General features: G+C 50.7%; 1 protein-coding gene across 1 annotated transcript in view; it reads left to right on the top strand.

The window, feature by feature from the left end:
* The window catches only part of SDK1 (sidekick cell adhesion molecule 1), a gene marked incomplete at its 5' end in the record, with an annotated part of 846,211 nt that overhangs the window by 695,303 nt on the left and 127,508 nt on the right, over positions 1 to 23,400 (top strand). The window contains 3 exons of the mRNA XM_082645911.1: positions 7,101 to 7,199; positions 13,160 to 13,351; positions 16,160 to 16,281. Of these exons, the coding sequence (XP_082502037.1) occupies positions 7,101 to 7,199; positions 13,160 to 13,351; positions 16,160 to 16,281 (413 nt within the window). The remainder of the gene's footprint in view (positions 1 to 7,100; positions 7,200 to 13,159; positions 13,352 to 16,159; positions 16,282 to 23,400) is intronic.

Here is a 23,400-nt window from a genome sequence, read left to right as displayed (position 1 = left end):
ATAGTCTTTAGTCAATTGTCAAAGAGGTTTGGGCCACTGTCGTATCCGGCACAGGGCAAGAGCAAAGGTGGGTCACTAGGAAGTTCCATATTCTCAGTGTGTTCACAGACTGCTCACCCTGAAGAGATAAGTCATTGAAAGTAGTAATAATGTTTGGCAGAGATGCTCTGTGGAGTATGGAAGGAAGCCCGGCTAGAGGAAGGAGCTGTGAGGACAAGAGGGACAGTCCAGTCCCAGCTGTACAGTCAGCCTTTGGTCTTGTCTTGCTAGACTTCTCTTCACTCAGATTTCAACTTACAATCCCCTTACCTTCTTCTTGAGTCTCCCCTTAAAGCCTCCCAGCCCATGTCTTCCCTGACCTTCCCCAGGGGAATCTCACCTGCGCCTCTCTAAGACCCTGGACATTCCATTGTCTCCAGCTGGTCAATTCAGATCAGCTGTTTCTCTGCCCCTAGGCCAACTGATGCTTCTGGAAAACATTTTCTGAGAAAATGATCACAGATGTGCACAAAGATTTATATACAATGAGGTTAATTACAATTATTAGTAATTGAAAAAAAATGAAAAACATTCAAATGTTCCAAAGTGGGATAATTGAGAAACTATGAATGACAATATACTAAATATTTTCTAATTATTAAAAAAAGTTTTGTGAGGAAACGGTCTTGATCTAATGTTACATGGTAAAAAAAAACAGTATACAAAACTATATGAGTTACAAATTTTATACAAATATACTTGTATAAGACCATATTAGCTGAGAAAAGACCTTCCGACAGTTGTTATCTCCATGTGACATGATTATGGGTATCTTTTACTATTTTCTTCTTATTTCTCTGCATATTCTCTTTGCTACAATGAGTATGTACTCTTTTATAAGGAGAATTAAAACTTAAATAAGTTTAAAAGGGCTGCCGCTTGTCTCTCCTCCAGCTTCCTCCTCTCCCACCTCAACTGGGCTCTGGGTGTGGTCTGACCTTCTGTACTTATCTCTGCTCAGTACTGTCATCCACTGCTCTGCTCTGCCCTGCCCCCTGAGACCCAGCTTCACTGTCCTCCCAGCAATGACATTTACAGAGGTCAAGGCCGTGCAAGATGAGCTTCCTCGCTTTCCCCCTTCCATCTGAGTTTCCCTATGTTCTCACTCTTGGTCCTCTTCCCTCCTCTCTCAGAGGATGAAGAGTCTGACCTTTCCTCAGCCCACAAATATGCTCAGTTCTCCCTCACCCAGAAGTGCCATCTCCCTGACCGTGCTGCCCACTGAGTCACCCACCTCTCAGTGTAAACGATTACTCTGACTCCTAACCTCTCCCGCTCCCCATAACCCATAGCCACCTGGCTTTCACTCCACTACTCTGCTGTAACCACCTTGAATTGACTCAAGGTCTATGTCAAATTAGTGACACAGGAAGAATAGAAATGGATTTCTTGACCCTCTGAGACCACTGATATTCCTTCCATTAAAAAGATAAAAAGTAACTCTGCGTCTATTAACTGATCCCTGATGTTCTTCCCATACTCTGACTTTGATCTGCTGTCTGCTTTTTGTTTAACTGAAATTTTATTGAGATAGTTATAGATTCACATGAACTTGTAAGAAATAATACTAAGATCCCATGTACACTTTGCCCAGTTTCCCTCAATGGTAACACTTGCAAAAGTATAGTACATCACAACCAGGATATCTACATTGATGCAACCCATCAATCCAATTTAGATCTCTGCAGTTTTATTTGTTCTCGTGTGTGTGTGTGCGTGCGCATGCGCACACATGCATGCATGTATGTGTGTTTAGTTCTGTGCAACTTATCACATGTATAGATTTGTGTATCTATCATCACAGTCAAGATACTGTATGGTTCCAGTGCCTCAAAGATTCTTCTTTTATAGGCATATCCATGTCCTTCCGTTTCTTCCTTTCTAATCTATATGTCCTTTATTTCTTTTTCTTGCCATATTGCAATGGCTAGAATTTCTAGTACTGTGTTGAATAAGAGTGGTGAGAGCAGACATTCTTGCCTTGTTCTTGATCTTAGAGAGAAAACATTTGGTCTTCCACTGTTAAGTATGATATTTCTCATAGCTGTTCTTTATCAAGTTGAGGTAATTTCCCTCTGATATTAACTTGCTGAGAGTTTTTGTCATGAATAAATGTTGAATTTTTTCAATTGCTTTTACAGCATCAATTGATATGACCATATGATTTTTCTTTTTAGTTTGTTAATTGATAAGGTGGATTGATTTTCAAATGTTGAACCAACCTTGCATGATTGGAATAAATCCCACTTGGTCATGGTGTATAATTATTGTTCATGTTGTGGGATTCAATTTGCTAATACCTTATGGAAGATGTTTTACATCTAAGTTCATGAGAGATATTGGTCTGAAATTTTATTTTACTGTATTTATTGTTTTTGTCTGGTTTGGGTATCAGCATAATACTGGCCTCATAAAATAAGTTCATACTCTTCTGTTTTCTGGAAGAGATTGTGTAAAATTGGTATTAATTCTTCTTTAAATGTTTGGTAGAATTTTTCAGTGAAATCCTCTGTTCCTGGAGAGTTCTTTTTTGGGAGTTTTTAAATTATAAATTCAGTTTCTTTAATGGTTATAGTACTGTTCAGTCATTTTGGTAGTTTGTGATTTTCAAGGAATCAATCCACTAAGTTGTTGAATTTCTGAGTGTAAAGTTGTTGGTAGTACTTCCTTATTGTTTTTGTAGTGGCTGAAAAATATGTAGTCATATTCCCTATTTCATTCTTCTGTTTTTTGTGGAGGTTTTTGGTCATTCTTCCTAGAAATTTATCAATTTTATTGATTTTTTTGAAGAACCACTATCTTGTTTCATTAATTTTTCTCTATCGTTTTCTTATTTTCAATTTCATGGATTTCTGCTCTTATTATTTCCTTCCTTCTGCTTGATTTGGGTTTATTTTGCTTTTCTGTTTTTAATTTTTTGGGGTAAGCACTTAGGGCATTGATTTGAGGTCTGTCCTCATTTCTGATGTAAGCACTTAGTGTTATAAATTTTCCTCTTCACACTGCTCTAGCTGCATCCCACATATTTTGATATGTTCTGTTTCATCTTCACTGAGCTCTATATATTTTTATTTCCTTTGAGACTTCCTCTTTGACCCATGGATTATTTAGAAGTGTGCCATTTAATTTCCATGTGTTGGAGATTTTCTTGTTGTCTTTCTGCCATGGACTTCTAGCTTGGCTCCATTACAGTCAAAGAACACACTTTGCATAATTTCACTTCTTTTAAATTTATTGAGGTTTGTTTTATGGCCCAGAATATGATCAATCTCAGTTAAGGTTTCATGAGTTCTTGAAAATATAATGTGTATTCTGCTTTGGAATCTGCCTTATAATTATAAACTTTATATAGCCCTCATCAGATTTTAGGATTAAAGGAGACAGTTGGTCAGATGTAGCCTTCTCTTTTTTAAAAGAAGTATTAAGTCTACCTCATCAAGTTCTGTGTGTACTGGGCCTGTCACAATTACAGGGGATTCATTCATCCATCTATCCAACATACAAACATGTATCTGTACTTCCATTCCGAGGTTTGTAGAATACCTGTTATGTGAGAGGTAGCCAGCTGCGTGTTGAAGGGGGAGCAGAGATAAGTAAGCACAGCCTCTGCCTTTAGAGCTCCCAGCCTAATCAGATCTGAGGTGGACAGGACTGAGGTCAGTGCCACTGAGGAAGGAGGTCGTTAGCAGTGGCTGTGGCAGCCCAGTGAGGAGTGACAGAAAATACCAGGGGGAGTCAGGTCAGTCTTGTGGAGGAGCTGAGAACTGAGGTCAGCCCTGATGGATGAGCTTTTGATGCCAAGAATGGCTGAGAAGAAATAGAACCCGTAAAGGCAAAGAGAGTAGAAGAGAGTGTGAGAGGGGATGAGGCATTCAGCTCAGCTTCAGTGTAGTCTGTGGGGTGGGGGTGACCCTAGGGAACAAGTTGGGAGCCGACCCAGGAGAGTCTCAACTGCTAAGTTAAGACGCTTGGACAGAGATCGTCTAGGCATTGGGGAACCACAGAGGGATTTCCCTTAGGGCTGTGACTTGAGTGTTTCAACAGCTCTGTCTGGAGGTTTTGTGATGATGGGCTAGAGATCAAGGTGATGCAATCTGGGAAGAAGGCAAATAATTACGTGCACCTCTACACCCGCGGTGGAGCCAGCAGTGGGGGAGACGCTAGAGGCATGTCACAGAGAACTGGGGGCTGGTTAGACGTAGGGGGCGGGAAGAAGGGCTTCTCCAGATCACTCCACAGACTTCGGCGTGGGTGACGGGGCAGACGGTGACGCCCGTGACCGAAGGGTGGAAACAGGTCCAGGGCTAGGACGCTGGGTTTAGTCGGATCCCATTCACACAGAGGCAGGTGTGGCCAGTGGGCAGCAGAGAGTCCGAAGCCGTAGATTTGGGAGTCCTAGCAATTAGCGATCGTGACCTTATTTCCCCAGGAAAATAATTGAGGGAATGTAATTGAGCCCATGGTCTAACCACAGATGGAAATATCTGAAATCAGTGCCATCCACCTAAGTGGATGCAGTCGCTTTGGGAATCAGGTGAGCGTCAGAGAAACAGGCGGCTCCCTGGGCTCTGGCACCATCACGGTGTGAGGGGAGGCTGGTCTGGGGACAGTGCAGGGGGTGGCGAGCGGAGGGACCTCTGGAAGACGAAGGGAAGTTCTGCTTGCTCGGAGGGTCCGTGCTCCACTCCTCTGTAGGGAAACACAGCCTAACACAGCGTTTACATTTGCAAGCGGGGTGGGAGGGGAGAGTCCCCATAACTAAGGAAGGTGGGAGTGAACTCTAGCAGCGGCTATCAAGCACCCCTCACGGCTCTTCATCATTTGGACGTTTTCCTCTATTTCATTATTGAAAGAAGAGGCCAGGGCCGCATCTCAGCTCCAACCACAGCCAGGTCCAACTGGATATCAGGTTTTACTTTCCAGAGGACATTTGTTAAAAATAAAACATGGCAAAAGCAGAGAACTTCTTCAGATAAATGAGAGAAGACTCCTGGCTGAATTCTTTACTAGAAAAGCCCTATTGTTGCCAGTTAAACAGACAGACACTAACTATGGGGAAGCATCCCATAATGCTGTGCAGCCAGGAAACAGAGCCTTAAAGGCAGCCAGGCCCACCATTCGTAAGGAAAAGAGAAATTAGGAATGTCTTGGGAATTGAGAAAAATGGCAGTGATGTCATCTTTTTAGAATTTTCTAACTGAGCCACCATTTTTTTGATAGGCAGGGAGCCTGTTCATCCTACTTAGAAAGATAGAGCATCCTTGTAAATAGGGACGATCTCACTGAAACGGGGGAGGTAGGGCCGCTGTCAGCTCTGGGGCGGGGGCGGCCTTTCAAAGAGGACTTGGGACTCTGGGTGCTGGAGAAATGGCCCCCATAGCTCTGTAGTGACAGCGCGGACGGCGCCATGGTTAGCCCCACATCCAGCTGGCCTCCTTCTCCAAAGCTCTGATGAACTAAGAACTTGGGGCCAGGGTGTGGGGAGCGGGAAGCTCAGTAGAGAGGAAACAGAATATAAACTTAAGCCTAGACCTTGCCAGCTGGTTCCAGCAGAGCTAGAGGACAGGAATATTTGGGCAGGAATCCAGGAAGCAGAAACACTGAGAATAGAAAAGGAACAAAAAGCTTTCTTTGCTGCTCTATCGATTGAAAAAAGAAAAAGTCAGTTCAAAAATCTGCCGCAAAAAAAAAAAAAAAAAAAAAATCCGTCAGACTGTCTTTCTGGAAACTCACAGTTGTGGGAGGATGAGATGGTCCTGACAGCCGTTCTGCTTTACCACGTTCCACACTCAGAGAGTGAAATGTGGGCTTCCCCGGTGGCGCGGTGGTCAGGAATCTGCCTGCCGATGCAGGGGACATGGGTTCGAGCCCTGGCCCGGGAAGATCCCACATGCCACGGAGCAACTAAGCCCGTGCGCCACGACTACTGAGCCCCCGGACAGCCCTGTGGTCCCTCCAGAGCAAGCAGGAGGCCCCTGTGGCAGGCCCAGCTCTGGGCTTGGTGGCTGTGCATCCTCGGGCAGTTGCTTCACTGCCCTGGGCCTGGCGTTGAATTTTACAGCCACAAAGTCGGGGAGGGATCCCAGCAGATTCGTAATGTCCCTCCGGCTCTGAGAATCTGCCATCTTGGATCTGTTGAACTCCTGTTTTGGCCTCTCAGGACTTTTCTCTCCAGTGCTCTTCAAAGTGACAGCAAGCTCATCTTAGAAATGACTTTATATTCTGATGGTACGATAACTGACACCTAATAACAGTAGCAGCCAACATCGATCAGCATTTGGGCGGTGTCAGGACACCCTAAGCGCTTCCGTGTTTTGTTCCATTTCTTCTCATGATTACCTTGCAGAGTGAGTTATTTTTATTTTCCCCATTTCACAGATGAGCAAACTAAGGCTTAGAGAGCTTAAGTAATGCACAGCCAGCAAGCAGAGGGGCCAGACTTGAACCCTGCTGAGCCCAGCATTAAATCACAGCTCTGCCCTTCTGCACTAGAAGGGGCTAGGGTCAGGGAAACTCCAGGGAAACATGCCGTTTTGCTGGAAATTTCTCGCGCCCGCCCTGCCCCTGGGGCCCCTGGGGAGAGTGAGTAAGGGTTGCGGCCTGGAATTCTGGGTCAGGTCGGCAGGCATCGCCCTGCAGCCAGGTGTGGCCGGGACTGCCTCCGGGCCAGGGCTCCGGGCTCTGTCCCCACACAAGCCAGACACATGACACGGCAGCAAAGCCCTCTAGCACGCGGTTGCTTTCCAGATCCAGCCACCTGGTTGTTCCAATTAGATCAGATCAGGAGAAAGACAGAGAACGGATTGTGTCTGCCTCTCCTGCTGCCGGTGTCTGCCGTTCTCGGCGAGGCCAGGATGAGGCCGAGTGAAATCATTTATGTGACCGTAGCCGGCTCACCTTCAACACCTCGGACTCCCTGTCCCTTCTGGGTTTTCTCTGACACTTCCTGCGGGCTCTGGCCCAGCTCCCTGCCCCCTTCCACAGTGAGAACGTTCCCCACAAATCTGACCAGAGAGTATTGGGCTAGCTTGCTGACAGACGTCTTTGTGTTTAATTGCTAGAACCGGGAGCTGTGGGACACCTGAGTTTCACGGAGATCCTGGACACGTCTCTCAAGGTCAGCTGGCAGGAGCCCCTGGAGAAAAACGGCATTGTTACAGGTAAGGGTCTCAGCCTTCAGGTAGAGGAGGAACGCATTTGCCCCAACATAGAGCGATGGACCCAGAGCCCCAAACACCGCGGCTGGCGGCAGGGTGACCGGCCGCAGGGCCGAGGGCCGAAGGCTCGCTCGCCACCCCCCAGGCGGTGCCACCGAGAGCCCCTCCCCCTCCTGGGCTGCGGCCTCAGGGTTTGGAGATCGGGCCTCCTCGGCTTAGCGCCTCCGGTCAGCAGTGTTCTGGTGCGTCCTCTCGTGGGCCTTTCTCTCCCTTAGTTCTCACGGCAACTCAGTGAGGCGACTGCTGAGATTACGACCGTTTTACAGCTGAGGAGACTGAGGCTCAGGCGGGTGGGGTGACCTTTCCTCGGCAGCTGTGCCCTGGGCGCCCACCGCCGCGCGGTGGCCCCGGTGCCCCGGCCTGCGAGTGGCCAGGCCACGCCTGTCTCCTGCCCCCGATGCCAGTGCCAGGCCGCCGGCCCCCTCGGGACCCTTGGGGCACCTCAGGGTGAGCAGTGCCCTGGGACCCAGGGGCGCGGGACTGGGCGCCGGCTGCCTCTCCTCTCCTGCGGCGGGGTCTCTGGGGAACAGCTCACCTTTGTAGGGCTTTTAATGACTTTATGTTGTAGAAGAGGTTTCTGAAAAACCTTTCAGGTTAAAGCTGAATTTAAATCTTAGTTTGGGGGAAAAAAAATGCAGACTTGATAAAATCCACATGGGCTTCAGCCTCAGGGGAAGCTGGGGAGGACCGTGTTCCAGCAGGTTCAGGGCTCCCCTTGCACACCCCTTCCCCCCTCCCCACACACGGGCATCGAAACACCCTCACGGGGCTGCCTGGCGTGGTCTGCCCCGGGCGGCCCTTTGCATTCAGTAGACAGCACTTGAAACGTCCCGCCAGCCGCGCAGCATTCTCACAGCGCAGGCCCCACTGCTCTGGCAGCCCTTTCTGGGGACTTCACGTCCGTCCGCTGGTGACCCCTCGGGAGCCGGAGCTGTGCCCACCCCTCAGTGACTGGCCAGGTGGTCCAGCCGACCGCCGAAGCCCCTGGGGTCCCTCGTGAGCCCCATGGCCCAGGAAGCGTGCTCACGCCAGCTGCGCGGTCAAGAAAACTGTCCGGGCGTGAGCTGCGTGGACCAGGAGTGATCGGCTGTCCCCGGCCTGGCCACAGGGTCAGGGTCCCCTTCCTCCCGCCCTGTGGCCTGGGTGGCAGCACCTCCCGCGTGCGGGGCCCCCTGAGCGTTTCGGCTCTTGTCTGGTTTCCGAACGACCAGGCAACGCGCGTCTCCTAACCCCGTCTGAGACCTTGCGCAATAACGTCCCAGGGTCACGCGGCCAGCAGGTGGCCAAGCCAGGACGGGGATGCCGCGTCACCTCCTCCACGTCATCAGTCCCTGGACGCGGGTTCGACCCGCGCTGCTCACCCCAGCCCAGCGCGTCCCCGTATCGGGTCCTTGCTCTCAGTGACTCGCTGGGTCCCTCGCCACGCCGCAGGCCAGAGAAACGCCCAGCAGTTCTGCTCGCCAGGTGGTCAGGTGCACACAACTTAGTATTTCTATCCTAGCACCTTAATAGCCGTTTGAAAAGAGAAGACACATTAATTGAAAGAAAAGAATATTTGCATTTCCTTCCCAAATAACCAGTTAGTTCCTGATGGGCCATGTGCGCCCCCAGGTACAGCCCAGCTTCTCCAGCTTTGGAATCAGAGTGGACCTGCCTCCCGAATCTCCGGTTCCATGTCAGTTTTCACATTGTTCCTGTGTCCTTGTCACAGCAACCACCAAAAACTCAGCTTTGCAAACACAGGGTGCATCCAGAGGAGCGCAGCACGCTCTGATCCTGAATTGTGACTCGCTCAAGCTGGAGGGCTGCGGAGTCCCACAGACACAGCCGGGGGGCCGGCACCACTCTCCCTGCAGTGCCCCCGGGGGACCATGTTCCTGCATGAAACTCCCCCTTTCCCTCCCGTTTCTCAGGAAACCTCCCAGCGTCAGCCCCACCCCCTACTTACCTGCTGGGTGCCTCTACTCACCTGGACTCGACCAGACCCCCTCACAGAGTGGAGTCCTCGGGTCCAGATGGGACCTGAGAACTGATGCCGCCTCTAACCCTCACTGTTAAATAAAGTAAATTTACAAATCTAGTTCTGCCCTCAGGAAGCTGATGTTTTGAAATACCCACTTTAAATAATGTTAAGTCCAGGAAGGGGGAAAAGTCACTATTGAAACTGGACCTCAAAACCCCAATCTGTTGCACGTTCTGAGGTCTTCTTAGTAGAGGACTGCAGTGCTGAGTATGTAATGAAGAAGCCCTCCTGTGGCCAGGAACGGAAGGAATTAAACCAGGTGGGTGCAGGAGCGGAGGCTGGAGGTTGCAGACAGCAGGATGTCACTTTAAGGTACACAAAGGGAGGAAAAACAGACTAGTGAGAGGGAAAGCAAGTCCAGAAGCAAATGCTTAGCAGGAGGCTACCACTCGGAAGTAAAAGGCTTTCTAGCTCAGGCCCCTTGGGGACCATCTGTGGCTGAATTAGAGTGAATTAGAGCGGTACCTACTGCTGATTTCAGAGGGGGCTGAGGTGGGGAGGAGCAGACCATTTACCTCCGTCAGCTCAGCCTTTAGGCTTCACCTAAGTGTGCTGCGTTTCAGAAATCTGGCCAGGACGGCTTGGTGGACACACTCCTCAGGCAGGCAGGCAGGCAGGCAGGCCTTGCCCCCTTACAGACACACCCTCAGCCCCACCCTGCCCTTTGGGAGCACCGAGGTCTCGCCTCCAGTTTCCAGTCTTGAAGGAGACCCGCGGGCGTCATCACCCGAGTGGAGCCGACATCCCCAGGCTGAGCGGCGGGCACCAGTCCTCCCGATGGACGGTCACCCGTCACACCGGCTGACAGAGCTTAATGAACCCAATTCCGTGTTTTATTAAACAAATACCTGTAGTTACAGGCAGCAGCTATTGTTTATTGTGGAACTCGGCCTTCGCAGCTCGGGCTGTTCAGAGCTGGGTCCCCCTGCCCCTGGGCTGGGAGCGCGTACGCCGTGGCAGCTCCGAGGGTCTGGGTCGGAGCTGCAGGCAGACGCTCCGCTCTCTTGGGGCCGCGTTGTCCCACCACCTCTGGCCTGTGCTGTCGCCTTTCCCGCCCACCCTGTAGGATGGGCTGCGGGGGAAGAGGGCCTCCCCAGAGGCGGGAGCCCGGCGGTGGTCACCTGCCAGGGACCTCTGCCCTCCGTGGGGCTCTCCCTGCCCTGGACGCTCTGCCCGGACACGCAGGGCGGCGCTCCCCAGGTTGACTGGGTTTCCCATGGAGCACGCCGGCAGCACCCCAGAGGCCTTTTCCAGGCTGGAGGGAGAGAATTTTACCAAGTGTAGCAAAAGAAAAACCGTGTTTGTGGGCACACCTGGCCTCCAAAAGCCCCTTTCAGGAAACGTCCGCAGGGCACCAGCGACCGTCCCTCTGGAGCCGCTCCATCAGCGCCCGAGGCTATTAGAGCAGCTGCCAGGCAGCGTGACGTTGGTCCCGCGAGCGGGCTACTCTGTGGTGTGGACGGCCCGCGGGAAACTGGGTGCTGGGAGCTTCCCTGTGCTGCCAGAAGGAGAGGCGAGCGGCAGGGCCGCCGGGCGCCCGCGCGAACTGCCCACGAGCGCTCCCTGTGAATTCCAGCCTCCTCCTCTCTCCCTACGTGAGCTCTGGGCTGTGAGGGCCTGGATGCAGGCAGACAGCCTGGGATTGGCTGCACTGAACTCCCGCAGAGAGTTCACGTCGGATCCACGCAGAATTAGCTCGGAAGCTCCTCCGGTCGCTAGTCTCAGTTGGGCAGCTGTTTGGAGCAGGTTGGGCGCCAGCTGGGGGCCCCCCGTTCCTGCACCGGAGCCAGAGGGACACTCACGGCCAGGACGGCCCGCTCGGGGCCTTGCCCGCCACACGCCCGCGCTTGGTCCCTCTGTGCGCGGCCTCCAGGCCAGCTCCGTCTCTCTGCTGGTGTTTGTCACGCCCTTTCCTGAGCACACGAGCGTCTTCAGGTGTCCGTTTGGTGGTGTGTGTATCCACGACGGTAGCACACTGGGTCGTCAGTTTCGATGCCAGGAGAGCCTCGTAATTCCTTCCGCTAAAGATGCTGTAATTGCCGTGCTTGGGCTCCAGGTTGCCATGCAGAACAAAAGACTATATTTTAGTAAATTTTGATGAAGAACAGCTTTTAAGCAAATAAAATTGTCCGACAGACAAGGTTGTAACCTTCACAACATACATAACAGCAAGCGTGTGTAACAGCATAACGACCCCCTTCTCCTCCTGTGCGTTCAGGGAAGAGCCTGAGAGTCATCACTCCGTGTACAGATTTATCAGGCCAACCCAGCAAGGCCAGGGCTGGTTTCCGGGTTTACCTGTGCACGTCAGGACTTCCGAGGGCGGGTCGTGTGGAAGGAGGCTCCGTGGAGGGTGAAGAGCCTGGGCTGTTTCCAGCCAGTTCAGGCACCTCTGGTGGCACTGGCTTCCTCCTCTGTAAGGTAGGGGTCATGATGGCTCCAGCCTCAGGGCTCTGGCACGAGGTTGAGTGAATTAATGCAGGTGAAGTGCTCAGAGCACCACAGGAACCTCATAAATACTCTGTGGATCTGAAGTTATTAATCCTCACTGCCCTGAAGGTTTCTCTTTTTTTAATTGTACAATCAGTTCCAAACATCTGAACTGGCCAAAAAGACAGAACGGGTTGATTTTAGGGCATCGTGGTGTTCGTGCCGGCCCACTGAGAATGCGGGAAGCCAGAGGTCAGGACGGTCCCCGGGAGGAGGGAGGCTCTAAGATCCGGAGTCGGGAGATGGTGAGTGGTTGGCCCCCAGAGAGGCAGCTGGAACTGCGGGCCTCGTGGGCTTTAGCGGTCCCCGCGGGCCAGGAGCGCAGCTAGGGACTTCCGACGTGTGGCAGGACCCCCTGCTTCCTCCACTGCCGGGTGCCCCGTCCGTCCCACCCTAGCACAGGAGCCCCCGAGCACACAGAGGTCGCCAGACTGTGGGGCAGCAGACGGGCAGTGGCTTCTGACATTAAAATTTTATTGTTTTCAAAACACTGAGGTCCCGGGACGCTCTCCTCTAAATTCTTCTTTACCTGCGAGTTTCTCACTCTGTTTATTGCTTTCATCAGAGGGAGAGGAACGAGAAGACGCCTCCCAGTACTTCTGTCTCCCCAGTTTATCGGCTGGGAAGACGGAAGAACAAGCGCTTTCAGCACCCTGCCTTTGGCCTCCCGGGAGCGCCCTCCATCTCCACCTCCCTCTTTAGGAGACACTCTTAAATGTTCTCTAATCACAGACGCCCCCTCCCAGGGGGCTGACCCAGGGGCTGGCAGGGTCTTTTTTCTCTAAGCCCCAAACTGCACTGGCTGAAATAATTGTGATGAGGCCCCGCCGGACGATCCGAGTACAGAGGAGATCAGATGTCGCTCGGAAAACAGGCTCGAAGGGGAAGGCAGAGCTGGAAGTGACACTCGTGCCCTGGGGGAGAGAAACTTTAAGGCAAAAAGTGTTTTATCAATCATTTGTACAGGGAAAAGTGGCAGTGTTTCCACAAATTAGTTGCAAGCCAGGAGCAAGCTGCTGATTTAGGGTACCGTGTAATGAAAATATCAGCTTCTAAAAATGGAAATACGGATGAAGCACGTCTATCATTTGACAAGAGGCTGCACCGAGCACCGCAGGCTGCCAGTCATCCCTCAGGCCCCTCCGTCCATGCTCCGGGGACCGAGCTTGCCAAGATGCCAGCCCCGACCTCCTGCCGCCCCTGTGGGTCCAGCGGCCCGATGGAGGGGCCCAGCCCAGGGTCTTATTTCCTGGGGCTGTGGACTCGCAGTGGACTTCAGGGGGCCCGGCTGAGCTCCCTGCTGTTGCTCAGATCCTCCGAGATAAACGGGTGGCCCAGCCTCTGTCCCCGGGACCCCGGGCCTAACCCTGTGCCCTCGCTTGCTTTCCAGGCTACCAGATCTCCTGGGAGGTGTACGGGAAGAGCGACTCGCGGCTGGAGCTCACTCTCAACAGCTCGACGCACGAGTATAAGATCCAAGGGCTGTCCTCTCTCACCACCTACACCATCGACGTGGCGGCCCTCACCGCCGTGGGCGCTGGCCTGGCCACCTCGTCCACTATCTCTTCTGGGGTGCCCCCAGGTCAGTGCGCTCGGGCCCTGGCGTCCCCGCTGCCGCGTTTCCCTGGGCCGTTTCTCACGCTCGGAGTTGACAGGCATCTTTTGTGCAGAAGTCCCTGGGGGCCTTTAAAAGAGGGGTGTCAGCTCCTGGCTCGGGTGGTCGGGGGTCAATGAACATTACAGTTAAGACCAGGAAGCACAAAACTGCATTCACTCAACAAAACAGTGAAAATGTGGGCTTGAGGGAAGGAGCGAGGAGAAGGTAGGCGGGGAGAAAAGGTACAGAGGGGGAGGGGAGCAAGGAAGGGGCGTGAAGGGTGAAGCGCGTGTCTGCGCACAGCAGGGCGGAGGTGACCCTGCTCTCCGGGCTTGCTGGAAGTCAGGGTGCCCTCCGAAACGTTTGCCCTCATCCCGCTTTGGAAATTGCACTCAACTTTTTCTCTCCAAAGTTTATGTTTAAAATGAAAGTGTTTTTCCAAGGAATTCACAAAATACGTGTGGGTGTGAGAGGATGTCATGGGGCCATCCCTTCCGTTCTGTAATTAAAGCCAGAGGTCTCTTGCTCTTTAAAAAATGTCAGTTGGCCTCGTTTTGGTCTTTGGGAACAAAGCGCAAGAGGCTTTGCTCATCAGGCCCGGAAAGGCTGAAGCCAGCATTTACCCCCACGCCCAGTTAGGGTTTTGTAATCTAATTATTTTCTTGGAAGCGTGGCACACCACAGGGGACCTGAAGAGAATACAAAACAAATAAAATGTATACAGTTTTTAAAACTCCCCGGAGGAATAACCGCCTCTCCGCACAGGGACTGTGTTTCGTGAGAAGCCGCGGGGTGGTAGAGAAGGAGGGAGTGTTTCCTGTCCTCTGAGCGCTGTGACCCCACGGGGCACTTTCTACCTTCCTGGGCGTCAGGGGAGCCTTGAGCCCCCAGGGTCCCGAAGCAAGGCTTCCTGTCTACTGATAAGCGGTCACCACTGCCTTCCCTCTCAGGCAGTGACGCTTCTAACGCTGTCGTGAGCATCAGAATCACGAGGGCTTCCCCCCAGATCAGTGCTGGGCCCAGTCCTGCATGGCCGACTCCTGGGTCTGGGGTGAGGCTGGAGAGCTTGCAGTGGAACAGGCCCCAGGTGGCACCCACACTGCTGGTCGGGGACCACGCTTGAGGCAATCCGATGTTTTTTTAAAGATATTTTCAAAATACATGTATCCTTTCTTAAGAAAGAAGTCTTTGGCTTCCAGAGAGATTCAGTTATTCTACGTAAACAGCCAGCTCCCAAAGCACACATTTAAAATGTCGTTAGTACTTTAATAACTAGTGATGATGATGGCACATGATTTAATCTGTTAGACACACGGCTGACGTGCAGCGACCGGGGTAACACGGGGGACGCGTCCCTGTGCGTGACCAGCTTGTTCCCCGGACGGCTTGGACACCATCCAGCCGGGGCTGGGAAGTGGGCGAGCTGACCTCACCTCCGCCCCCAGCGTGACTGTGACCAGCTCTGCCCTGGACACAGATAAGTGCTGGAGGGGACACGGGCCCAGCTGTGCCGAGTGACCCTGATAACCCAGGCTCGGAGGAGGCCCTGGGGCTGCTGTTCCTTCCCTGACGGTTCGAGTCACCTGTAGCCGGGGGTCCATCCTAGGGCAGGCCGAGCAAAATCACGTGATGACGATCCCGTTGGGGGCTGTGTTCCGTTTGCCGTGCTTAAAGTTTACATCCATCAACGGCTGAAGAACCAGCTGAAGAATCCAGAGAGCTGAGAAATATGCAAAACAGAGTCACTTGTCCTTCGATTTAAATATCTTCCTCTTCAACTTCATTAGACGTGATGTGGAAAGGACCTGTGAGGGTCTAGCGACGTTGCCTGTGCAAATACTGAACTGATCACCAAAGAGGTCTTATTGTCCCTGTGCGAGACCTGGTCTTAAATACCCCAAACACGGGCGAGTTCAGGAGCTCTTCCTCAGGTAACGGCGCGGCCTGAGAGCCTTTCTGCTGCTCCCACTGCATCTTTTTCGCCTTCATTTCATCCTGCTGTCTTTCTCTAGAGTGTTTGCATCGCCCAATAACGTAAGAGCTCTCATTTTGAAGTCACGGTATCTCACTTCTGAGTGGGACAGGCTCCTTGGGGGGAGTGGGCAACCCGCCCCAGGGCCTGTGTTCAGCTAGGAGGCTTAGCCGCAGGCAGCCTGAGAGGGGGGAGCCTCGTGCAGGACCCCCCGCCCCTCGTTTAGCTGCCAGAGCGACCGAGCACCGGCAGAGCAGGAAGTGTCCTGCACTCTCACCTGGATCCAGTTGTCTTGGAAACCAGAGCCAGGAAGCCTACGGCTCAGGACCTGCACACCTCCCCACGTCAGGCTGCCTGGAGACGCACGGGGTGCACGCTCCCCCCGCCTCTTTCGAAGGCCCTCAAGGTCATTGTCAGAGGGAGGAGGGACGGTCGGTCCTTTGGGTTCTTTGAGGATCCTGGAAGAACTGCCTTCGTCCATCCTTTCTTCACTCAACAAGTGTCTACTGATCACCTGCTGTTCAGGGAGATGATGAGTGAGACATGACCCGACCTTCATGGTTTGTCATCTGGGAGCCACATTCACAGGTCTCTAGTGACACGGCACGTGGCCTGGAGCCTAACGGGCCACCCCGCTGGAGGGGCAGTCATGCTGTGAGCACATTCCTGGAAAGCTGTGCTTCTCATCTTCGTGGTTGTGAAAACAAACCGTGTTCTGATATAAAGGCGTTTTGGAACTGTTTACTTGCTGACATGTTGATACCTTTCCTAAGCTGTGACAGAATTTAAATCTCCACCTTTCCCCTCTCATTTATCTCCAGAACTCCCTGGTGCCCCATCCAATCTGGTCATTTCCAACATCAGTCCTCGCTCAGCCACCCTGCAGTTCCGACCCGGCTACGACGGGAAGACGTCCATCTCCAGGTGGATTGTGGAGGGACAGGTATGGTCTCCTTGAAGCCGAGAGTTGCAGTTTCCACAGGGTAACACTGGGGCCTAAAGTTGAGAGACGGTTGACTGGTGCCTTTGCAGAGTGATGAATCCATAGCTGGAGCTGCCTCTGGGTAGTTTGGGAGGCGGTGATGTTTGGAGGAGGAGAACCAGAGACTGGAGGCGGCTGGGATGCCGGGGTCAGGGTGTGGGAAGATGGGGGAAAACGGGATGTCAGGCTGGGCTGTTACTGGGGGGTGGGAGAAGTGATCACGGGGTGAACATTCAAGTTGTGGTTCAATATATAGTAAGTTCCCCCAATTTGATGGCGTCGTTGGTTGAGATTCTTCTTTTAATTCTATATCACAATTAGCTACCGAACAGACTAAGAGGATTGTCTGGTACAACTTTTCTCTCAGATGAATGAATGAACATGCATTTACTCAGCAATGTTTGTAGAGCGCGTTTATTTCCAGGCACTATTCTAGGCTCGAGGGGCACAGTGGTAAACAAAAACAGACAGAGTCTGTGCTGTAAAGGAGGAAAGTTCTCTCTCAGGAGAAGGACCCTCAGGTTGCTGGGAGAGGAACATGCACTTTACCTGTGAGGATGGCAGGGGTGCCGGATGGCTGGAATGAGGGCGTGTAGGGAAGAGCCGGGGGCAGGTCACGGGGATCCTGAGGGTCGACCTTAGGGAAAACTTTGCCTCTGACTCAAAGCACGATAGCAAGATAGCAAGCCCCACAGGGCTCGTGCGTCAGAGGGAGGGTCACAGGGGCCTCGGTGAATCCCACCCACCCAGAAGCGCCTTGTTCTAAGAGCCGAGAAAACGGACGAAGAGCCGCATGACGGGGGTGGTAAAGTTTCCAAATAGTTACTGTCCGTAGTAAAACCCTAGTGATGTTCGTGACTGTGCTTGTGCTCTACTGCAAGACAATTCGCTCTTGGAAACTGGCCGTGAATCAGGGCACGAAATCCATCTACATCTTCAAAACTTTCATTAAGCAACTGTTTCCAGAAACCTCTGCAGGATTCTGACAATGGGAACCAGCTATTTGGAACTGATCAATCAATGGGGCTGGAACAATTATTTATGTAGAAAAAAAATCACCGTATGCCCCTACGTCCCATCAAACTGAAAAAATAAATCCCCTGGAAATGAAAACCAAAAGAATAAAAGGGAACTTGAAAACGCATCGAAGAAAATCAAGGAGAAAAATTGTGGTATCTCCTGGAAACCAATCCTGGCGTCTCAGAGTCTGCCAGATGGAGCCAGGCGAGTGCTCGGAGGGACACAGAAGCCGAGAGTCTGTCCTTGGTGTCACTGGACAGCAGTACAGCTGGGCACGGTGAACGCCAAGGACACAAACTCCCAGGGCTTCCGAGGGGGAGTCAGGCCAGGCGGGGCCACAGGAGTGGAGATGCCCACCCCTCCGTGGCTCAACTCAAGATCTGTGTCTTGTGCTTCCAGAGCCAGACCTCGGAGCGTCCACACTCCTTCTGCCTGGGTTCTGTTCGCCAGGACAGCCATGGGCTCCGGGCAGCCGCAGGGGGTCTGGGAAGGGTCCTTCCTTCTGTCTGTCCGAGGAGAGGAAGAGATGGGGGAACACATAGCGCTTCTCTCCACACTCCGTTTGCTTCGAGCTTCTGTTCCATAGCTGATCTCTTGGTCTTTTTAATCTGAAACACTTTAAACATACCCAAAAGGAAGCAGCGTGATCTCATGAGCTCCCACACACACCCATCACCCAGGCTCGTCTCGTCTCTTCTCTAGATCCATCTAGTCCTACTTTTTATTGTTGCTGGAGTGTTTTGAGGTTTTTTTTTTCAATTAAAAAAATTTTTACTGAAGTATCGTCTATTCATACTATTACATTATTTTCAGTTGTACAACATAGCGATTCAATATTTTTATAGATTATACTCCATTTAAAGTTATTACAAAATATTGGTTATATTCACTGTGCTATACATTAAATCCTTATATCTTATTTATTTCACGCCTATCAGTTTGCACCTTTTTAAAGTGAAGTATAGTTGCTGTACAATGTTATATAAGTTACAGGTGTACAGTGTAGCCATTCACAATCTTTAAATGTTGTCCTCCATTTATAGTTATTATAAAATATTGGCTCTATTCCCCGTGGGGTACACCACATCCTGTAGCTTAGTTTGTGCCTCGTACTCCCCCGCCCCATATGCCCCTCCTTCCTTCTCTCCACTGGTGGCCACTGCGTATCTCAGACCACACGTCATTTTATTCCCACGTATTCAGCACTGAATAGGCACAAATTTCACAAGCACAGTGTTGAGCAAGAGAAGCCAGACTCATGACTTGAGTCCACAGGACAAAGTCCCAGAGAAGAAAACATCGTCTTTGGTGTCAGAGCGCTGGTCCCCTCTGGGGCCTCGTACGGGAAGGCTCTGGAATGTTTGTTAGGAATGTTGTCTCTTGGTCTGCATCTGGGTTGCACACCTGTTCTCATCTTGTGCACTCGTCTTCCTTCGATAACTTTACGTTCAACTATGGATGCTTTTCCTCATAATGAGAATGCCATCATCACACCTGACAAAATTAATAAACATTCCTTAATATCATCTAATAATCAGTACACATTCAAATGTCCCCAGATTTTCCAAAAATGTCTTTTTACTGTGGCTTTGATGAGAACAGGATCCACACAGAGTTCACATTGTGCCTCTGGTTGTCGTGTCTCTTAAATCATTAAAAAAAAAATTTTAACAGCTTTTTCAAGGTATAGTTGGCATATAATAAACTTGACATTTCTAGAGTATACAGTCTGTTAAGTTTTGACCCAGACATGCATGTCTGTATACCTGTAAGGCCCTTGCCACAGTCTAGATAGTGAGCAAGCCCATCGCCCCCAGAAGCTCCCTTGCACCCTTTGCAATCCTCCCGAGCACCCCCTCAAGCCCACCCTGTCCCCGCCCACCACTCAGCTGCCTTCTGCCACTAGAGATGTTGCCCTTTTCACCCAGAGCCCCTTCTGTTCCCCTGCCACTGCCTTGTTACAAACCCCAGTCCCCTGTCCCGTGGAATGCCCTCCATCGGAGAAGCATCTCTGATGGGAGAAGCAGAAGCCCTCCCATCTGCATCCTTGTAGTGTCACTTCACGTGTCCCCCTGCCCCCGTGTTTCCTGTAAACAGGAAGTTCGTTCTAAAACCTCCATTGGATAGTTGTCGTGGTCACTGTGGTGGAGAGTAATTCCTGGGCGGGGCTGGGGGCTTCATACGGCGGGACATTAGGACACATGGGGTCTCAGGGTCCCACTCTAGAGAACGTAGGGACACCGCACGATCGGCACAGCCTGGTCCCTGCCTTGTCCTCCCGTCAGCTTTGTATACAGTGGTCTCACCCATCGGTGACCTTTGCCTGAATTCAGTATCATCTGCAGATACTCAAAATGGCAACTTTCTATCAGTCTTTCCGCGTTTAGTAGCTGGAGCTCCGAGAAGCAGCGCTTCCCTCCTCCCTCAGGTCAGGTCGTTACCCTGAGCACAGGAAGGCAGGGCATTGCAGAGCGAGGAACCGGTTCCCAGTCGCTCCCAGGGTCAACAGGTTTTTCTTTCTTCCTTTTTTGCCCAGCTCTCTCTTTTGCTGAATGTCAGTAGGACAGGACGGGTTCTCTGTATTTTCAGTCTGTTTCAGTCACCTACAATCATCATTCTTTTTGAACCTGACACTGACCCATCTTGGCCAGCGGGCAGCCCTTCATGTTCTAGGTGTTTTGACTTCACGATAACTGATCTTAGGTGATTTCCTTGGTTCCTGATGCAGGGGGATTTCCCGGGAGCGTCTTGTGCCTTCGAGTGCCGAGCTGAAGCTGAAACTGAGCCGCTGCTACCTGGTTTTGTTTAGTGTCAAATCGTATTTAAAGCCCATAATCTGGGCACTAAGGGGAGGGGAGGGTGCTCATTGCTGCTGACTGGTCATTGTTTCTAGACTTTTCCGGCGGATAGAGAGAGGAAACGCATATTTTTGGAAACATCGTGAGTTCGTACTGATATTTCCAATTCAAATTTAAGATTACTTAACTTTGAATTTACGTTTTCAGTAACTTTTATACTAAAAGTGTGCTTTCTAGAAATATTAACAAAATTACTTATTTTCTTTATCCTATTATTCTATAAAGAGTTTCAAAATTGCAATGCCCATGATACTGCTAAGGAGCCTGCTGAATGCAACTTATTTGTCCTTAGACCGTATTACACTGTGGATGTACAGCCAAAATACTGAGTCTAGATTCTTCTCTATGTGTTTCTATCACCAACCTAATACAGATTAGCTTCATTCATTTCAGTGTCTTCGTTTTGTTCTTTCGCTTCAATTTTTACAGGTTGCTTTCTTTAAATATCATTTTTACTTTTTTTTTTTTTTTTTTGCTGTACGCGGGCCTCTCACTGCTGTGGCCTCTCCCGTTGCGGAGCACAGGCTCCAGACACGCAGGCTCAGCGGCCATGGCTCACGGGCCCAGCTGCTCCGCGCCATGTGGGATCCTCCCAGACCGGGGCACGAACCCGCATCCCCTGCATCGGCAGGCGGACTCTCAACCACTGTGCCACCAGGGAAGCCCTCGTTTTTACTTTTTAAAAAACTGTTCAAACATTTAACATTTAATTTATTTTTGAGCACGTAACTCATTTGCATGATCTCAAAGTCAAAACTGCTGGTCATATTCAGGGAAGTTTGTGTTCGTCTTTCCCCCTTTACTCTGTTGCCTCCGTCCCCAGAAGCCCCACAGTAGGTTTCTGGCTGGTCCTCTTTTGTCTTTTGCAGCGTTAGCAATGTACGTACCCGTGTCCCCCTTCCGTATGCAGAAGGTGCTTTGCTTTCTTCGTTTGAGGACATGTGAACATCACATGCCTGGTGGGTGGTCTTCCCTTGTGTGGACGTGCAAGTCTGTGTGTGCAGCTGGTCCTCTGGACACCTGGGGTGTGCGTTCCTCTCCTGCTGCTGACACAACAAACAGCCAAAACCCAGCGGCTGGAACAGCACAAGTGTGTTATCTCACAGCTTTGGGCTCCCTGGGCTGAAGTCCAGCTGTGGGCAGGTTGCGTTCCTGTCTGGAGGCTCTGGAACACCACCGTCTCCTGCTCATTCAGGCTGTTGCCGGTGGTCCTAGGACGGAGCTGGCTGTCACCATCCCCAGCTTCTACGGCCACCACGTCCCTCCCTCCACCTTCAGGGCCAGCCATGGTGGGTAGGTCCTTCCCAGGCATCAACTGTCTCCATCTGTCTCATCCCTCTGACCCACTCGGCTGCCCCAGTCTCGCACCTTTCAGGACCCACCCATATAATCCAGGATCATCTCCCTATTTCAAGGCTCTTAACCTTAATCACATCTGCAAAATCCCTTCTGTGTGGAGTAACTACCCACAGGTCCCAGGGATTAGGGTGTGGACACCTGGGGGAGTGGTTGGGAGGATGCCTGCAGGGGGCATTATTCTACCTAAAGGTGTTTTCAGCCTTTTGCCTACTCATTTTGTACCTTTGCCACTGAGTCTTTGGGATAGATTCCTAGGAACGGCATTTCGAGATCAAGCAATGAAAGTATATGTAAATTTCCTAGACATTACCAAATGCCTCTGCTATATAGGTTGTACATTTTGCATTTCCATCAGCAATATATATAATTTGTTGCCATGCCAAAAAAAAATTGAAGTCTAATTTATCAATCTTTTCTTGCAAGGTTTTGCACTTCAAGTCTTAAATAGAAAGGTTTTCCTCCTTCTCAGGTTAAAAAGGAATTCACCCAATTTTTTTACTACCAGTTCTATGGTTTCATGTTTGCATTTAGGTCTCCATCCATTTGGAATTTGTTCTTTTATATGGAGTGAGGTATGAGTCCATTTTTTATCACTTTGCAGATAGCTATGCAATTGTCCCCAGAACATCTATTAAAAAGTCCGTTTTTTCCTCCTCCTGATTTGTAGTATTAAATTCCCATATGCACTTGGGTCTGTTTCTGAACTGTTTATTCTGTTCTATTAGTCAGGCTGTTCATGCACTAACTCTACACTGTTTAATTATAGAGGCTTTAAAATTTGTTTTAATGTCTGGTAAGGTCTTCCCAATCCCCACCAACATACACGCATGCACACACACACAGACACACACACACACACACACGCATGCATGCGCACTGCTTTACTCTCCTTGCTGTGGTCTTATGATGTCGTCTTTCTATCCAAGAACATGATACGTCTTTCCATTTGTTTAAATCTACTTCTGTCAGCTCTCTTCTTCCTGGCAAAAGCACTGGGCTATCTATTCCTACCTTCACTCTGCTCCCAATAAGGCAGGCAAACTGAGGGACCATCAGCATGCCTCAAAAACTGTGATTGGAAAAGTATGGACTGTGCACCAGCGGCCCTGGCCCCCCTTTTTCTTGCCCCCCTTTCCTAGCTCTGTGGTCCTGGACATAATTTAACTTGTGCACAAGCCTCAGCGTCCTTGTCTATAAAACAGGGTCAGTAGGGCTGTTGCAAGATGGTCCGGAGGATTAATCAATGTATGTACATTTTGTTACATTTTCTGACTCTGTTGCTGGCATATAAGATCACAGTTGGTTTTTGAATTTTTTTTTAATTTAATGAACTCTCCTGTGTTCTAAGTGCTTTTACAAACATTAACTCATTTAAACCTCATATTGACCGAGAGGAGGCTGCTGTGACCCACTCCTGCAGACAAGACCCGAGGGACTCAGTTACGCCCCCGGACCACACGCTCAGCCCAGGAGGGCATCCGGCTTGAGTGGCCTGGCCCCTGGCCCACACCTGAGGCTGCAGCTGTGCCACCAGCCAGCCTGGTGTGAGGGCCTCACGGCCAGAAGCTTGGAGAATCTCTTGTTAGTCTGTTAATTCTTCTGTAGTTTTCTGTAAAGAAGTCACATCACCTGTTGCTAGTGACAGTTTTATTTCTTCCTTTGAAACCTTTCTTCCTCTTTTCTGTTTCTTGTTATTTATTGTTCTTAATGGGAGGGCTAGATCGTCCTGTATCATATTGAATTGGAGGAGCGTTAGAACAACCTTTGTTTTATTACTAACTTTAAAGAAATTATTTTAAGACTTTATTATCAAGTGTGACATTTACAACACTTATGGGAGGTT

This window comes from Mesoplodon mirus (genome assembly GCF_964341445.2).
Source record: "Mesoplodon mirus genome assembly, chromosome: 15".
Taxonomy (NCBI): Eukaryota; Metazoa; Chordata; class Mammalia; order Artiodactyla; family Ziphiidae; genus Mesoplodon; species Mesoplodon mirus.
Note: the sequence above shows the minus strand (reverse complement) of the source record. Positions and strands in the feature narration are given on the sequence as shown.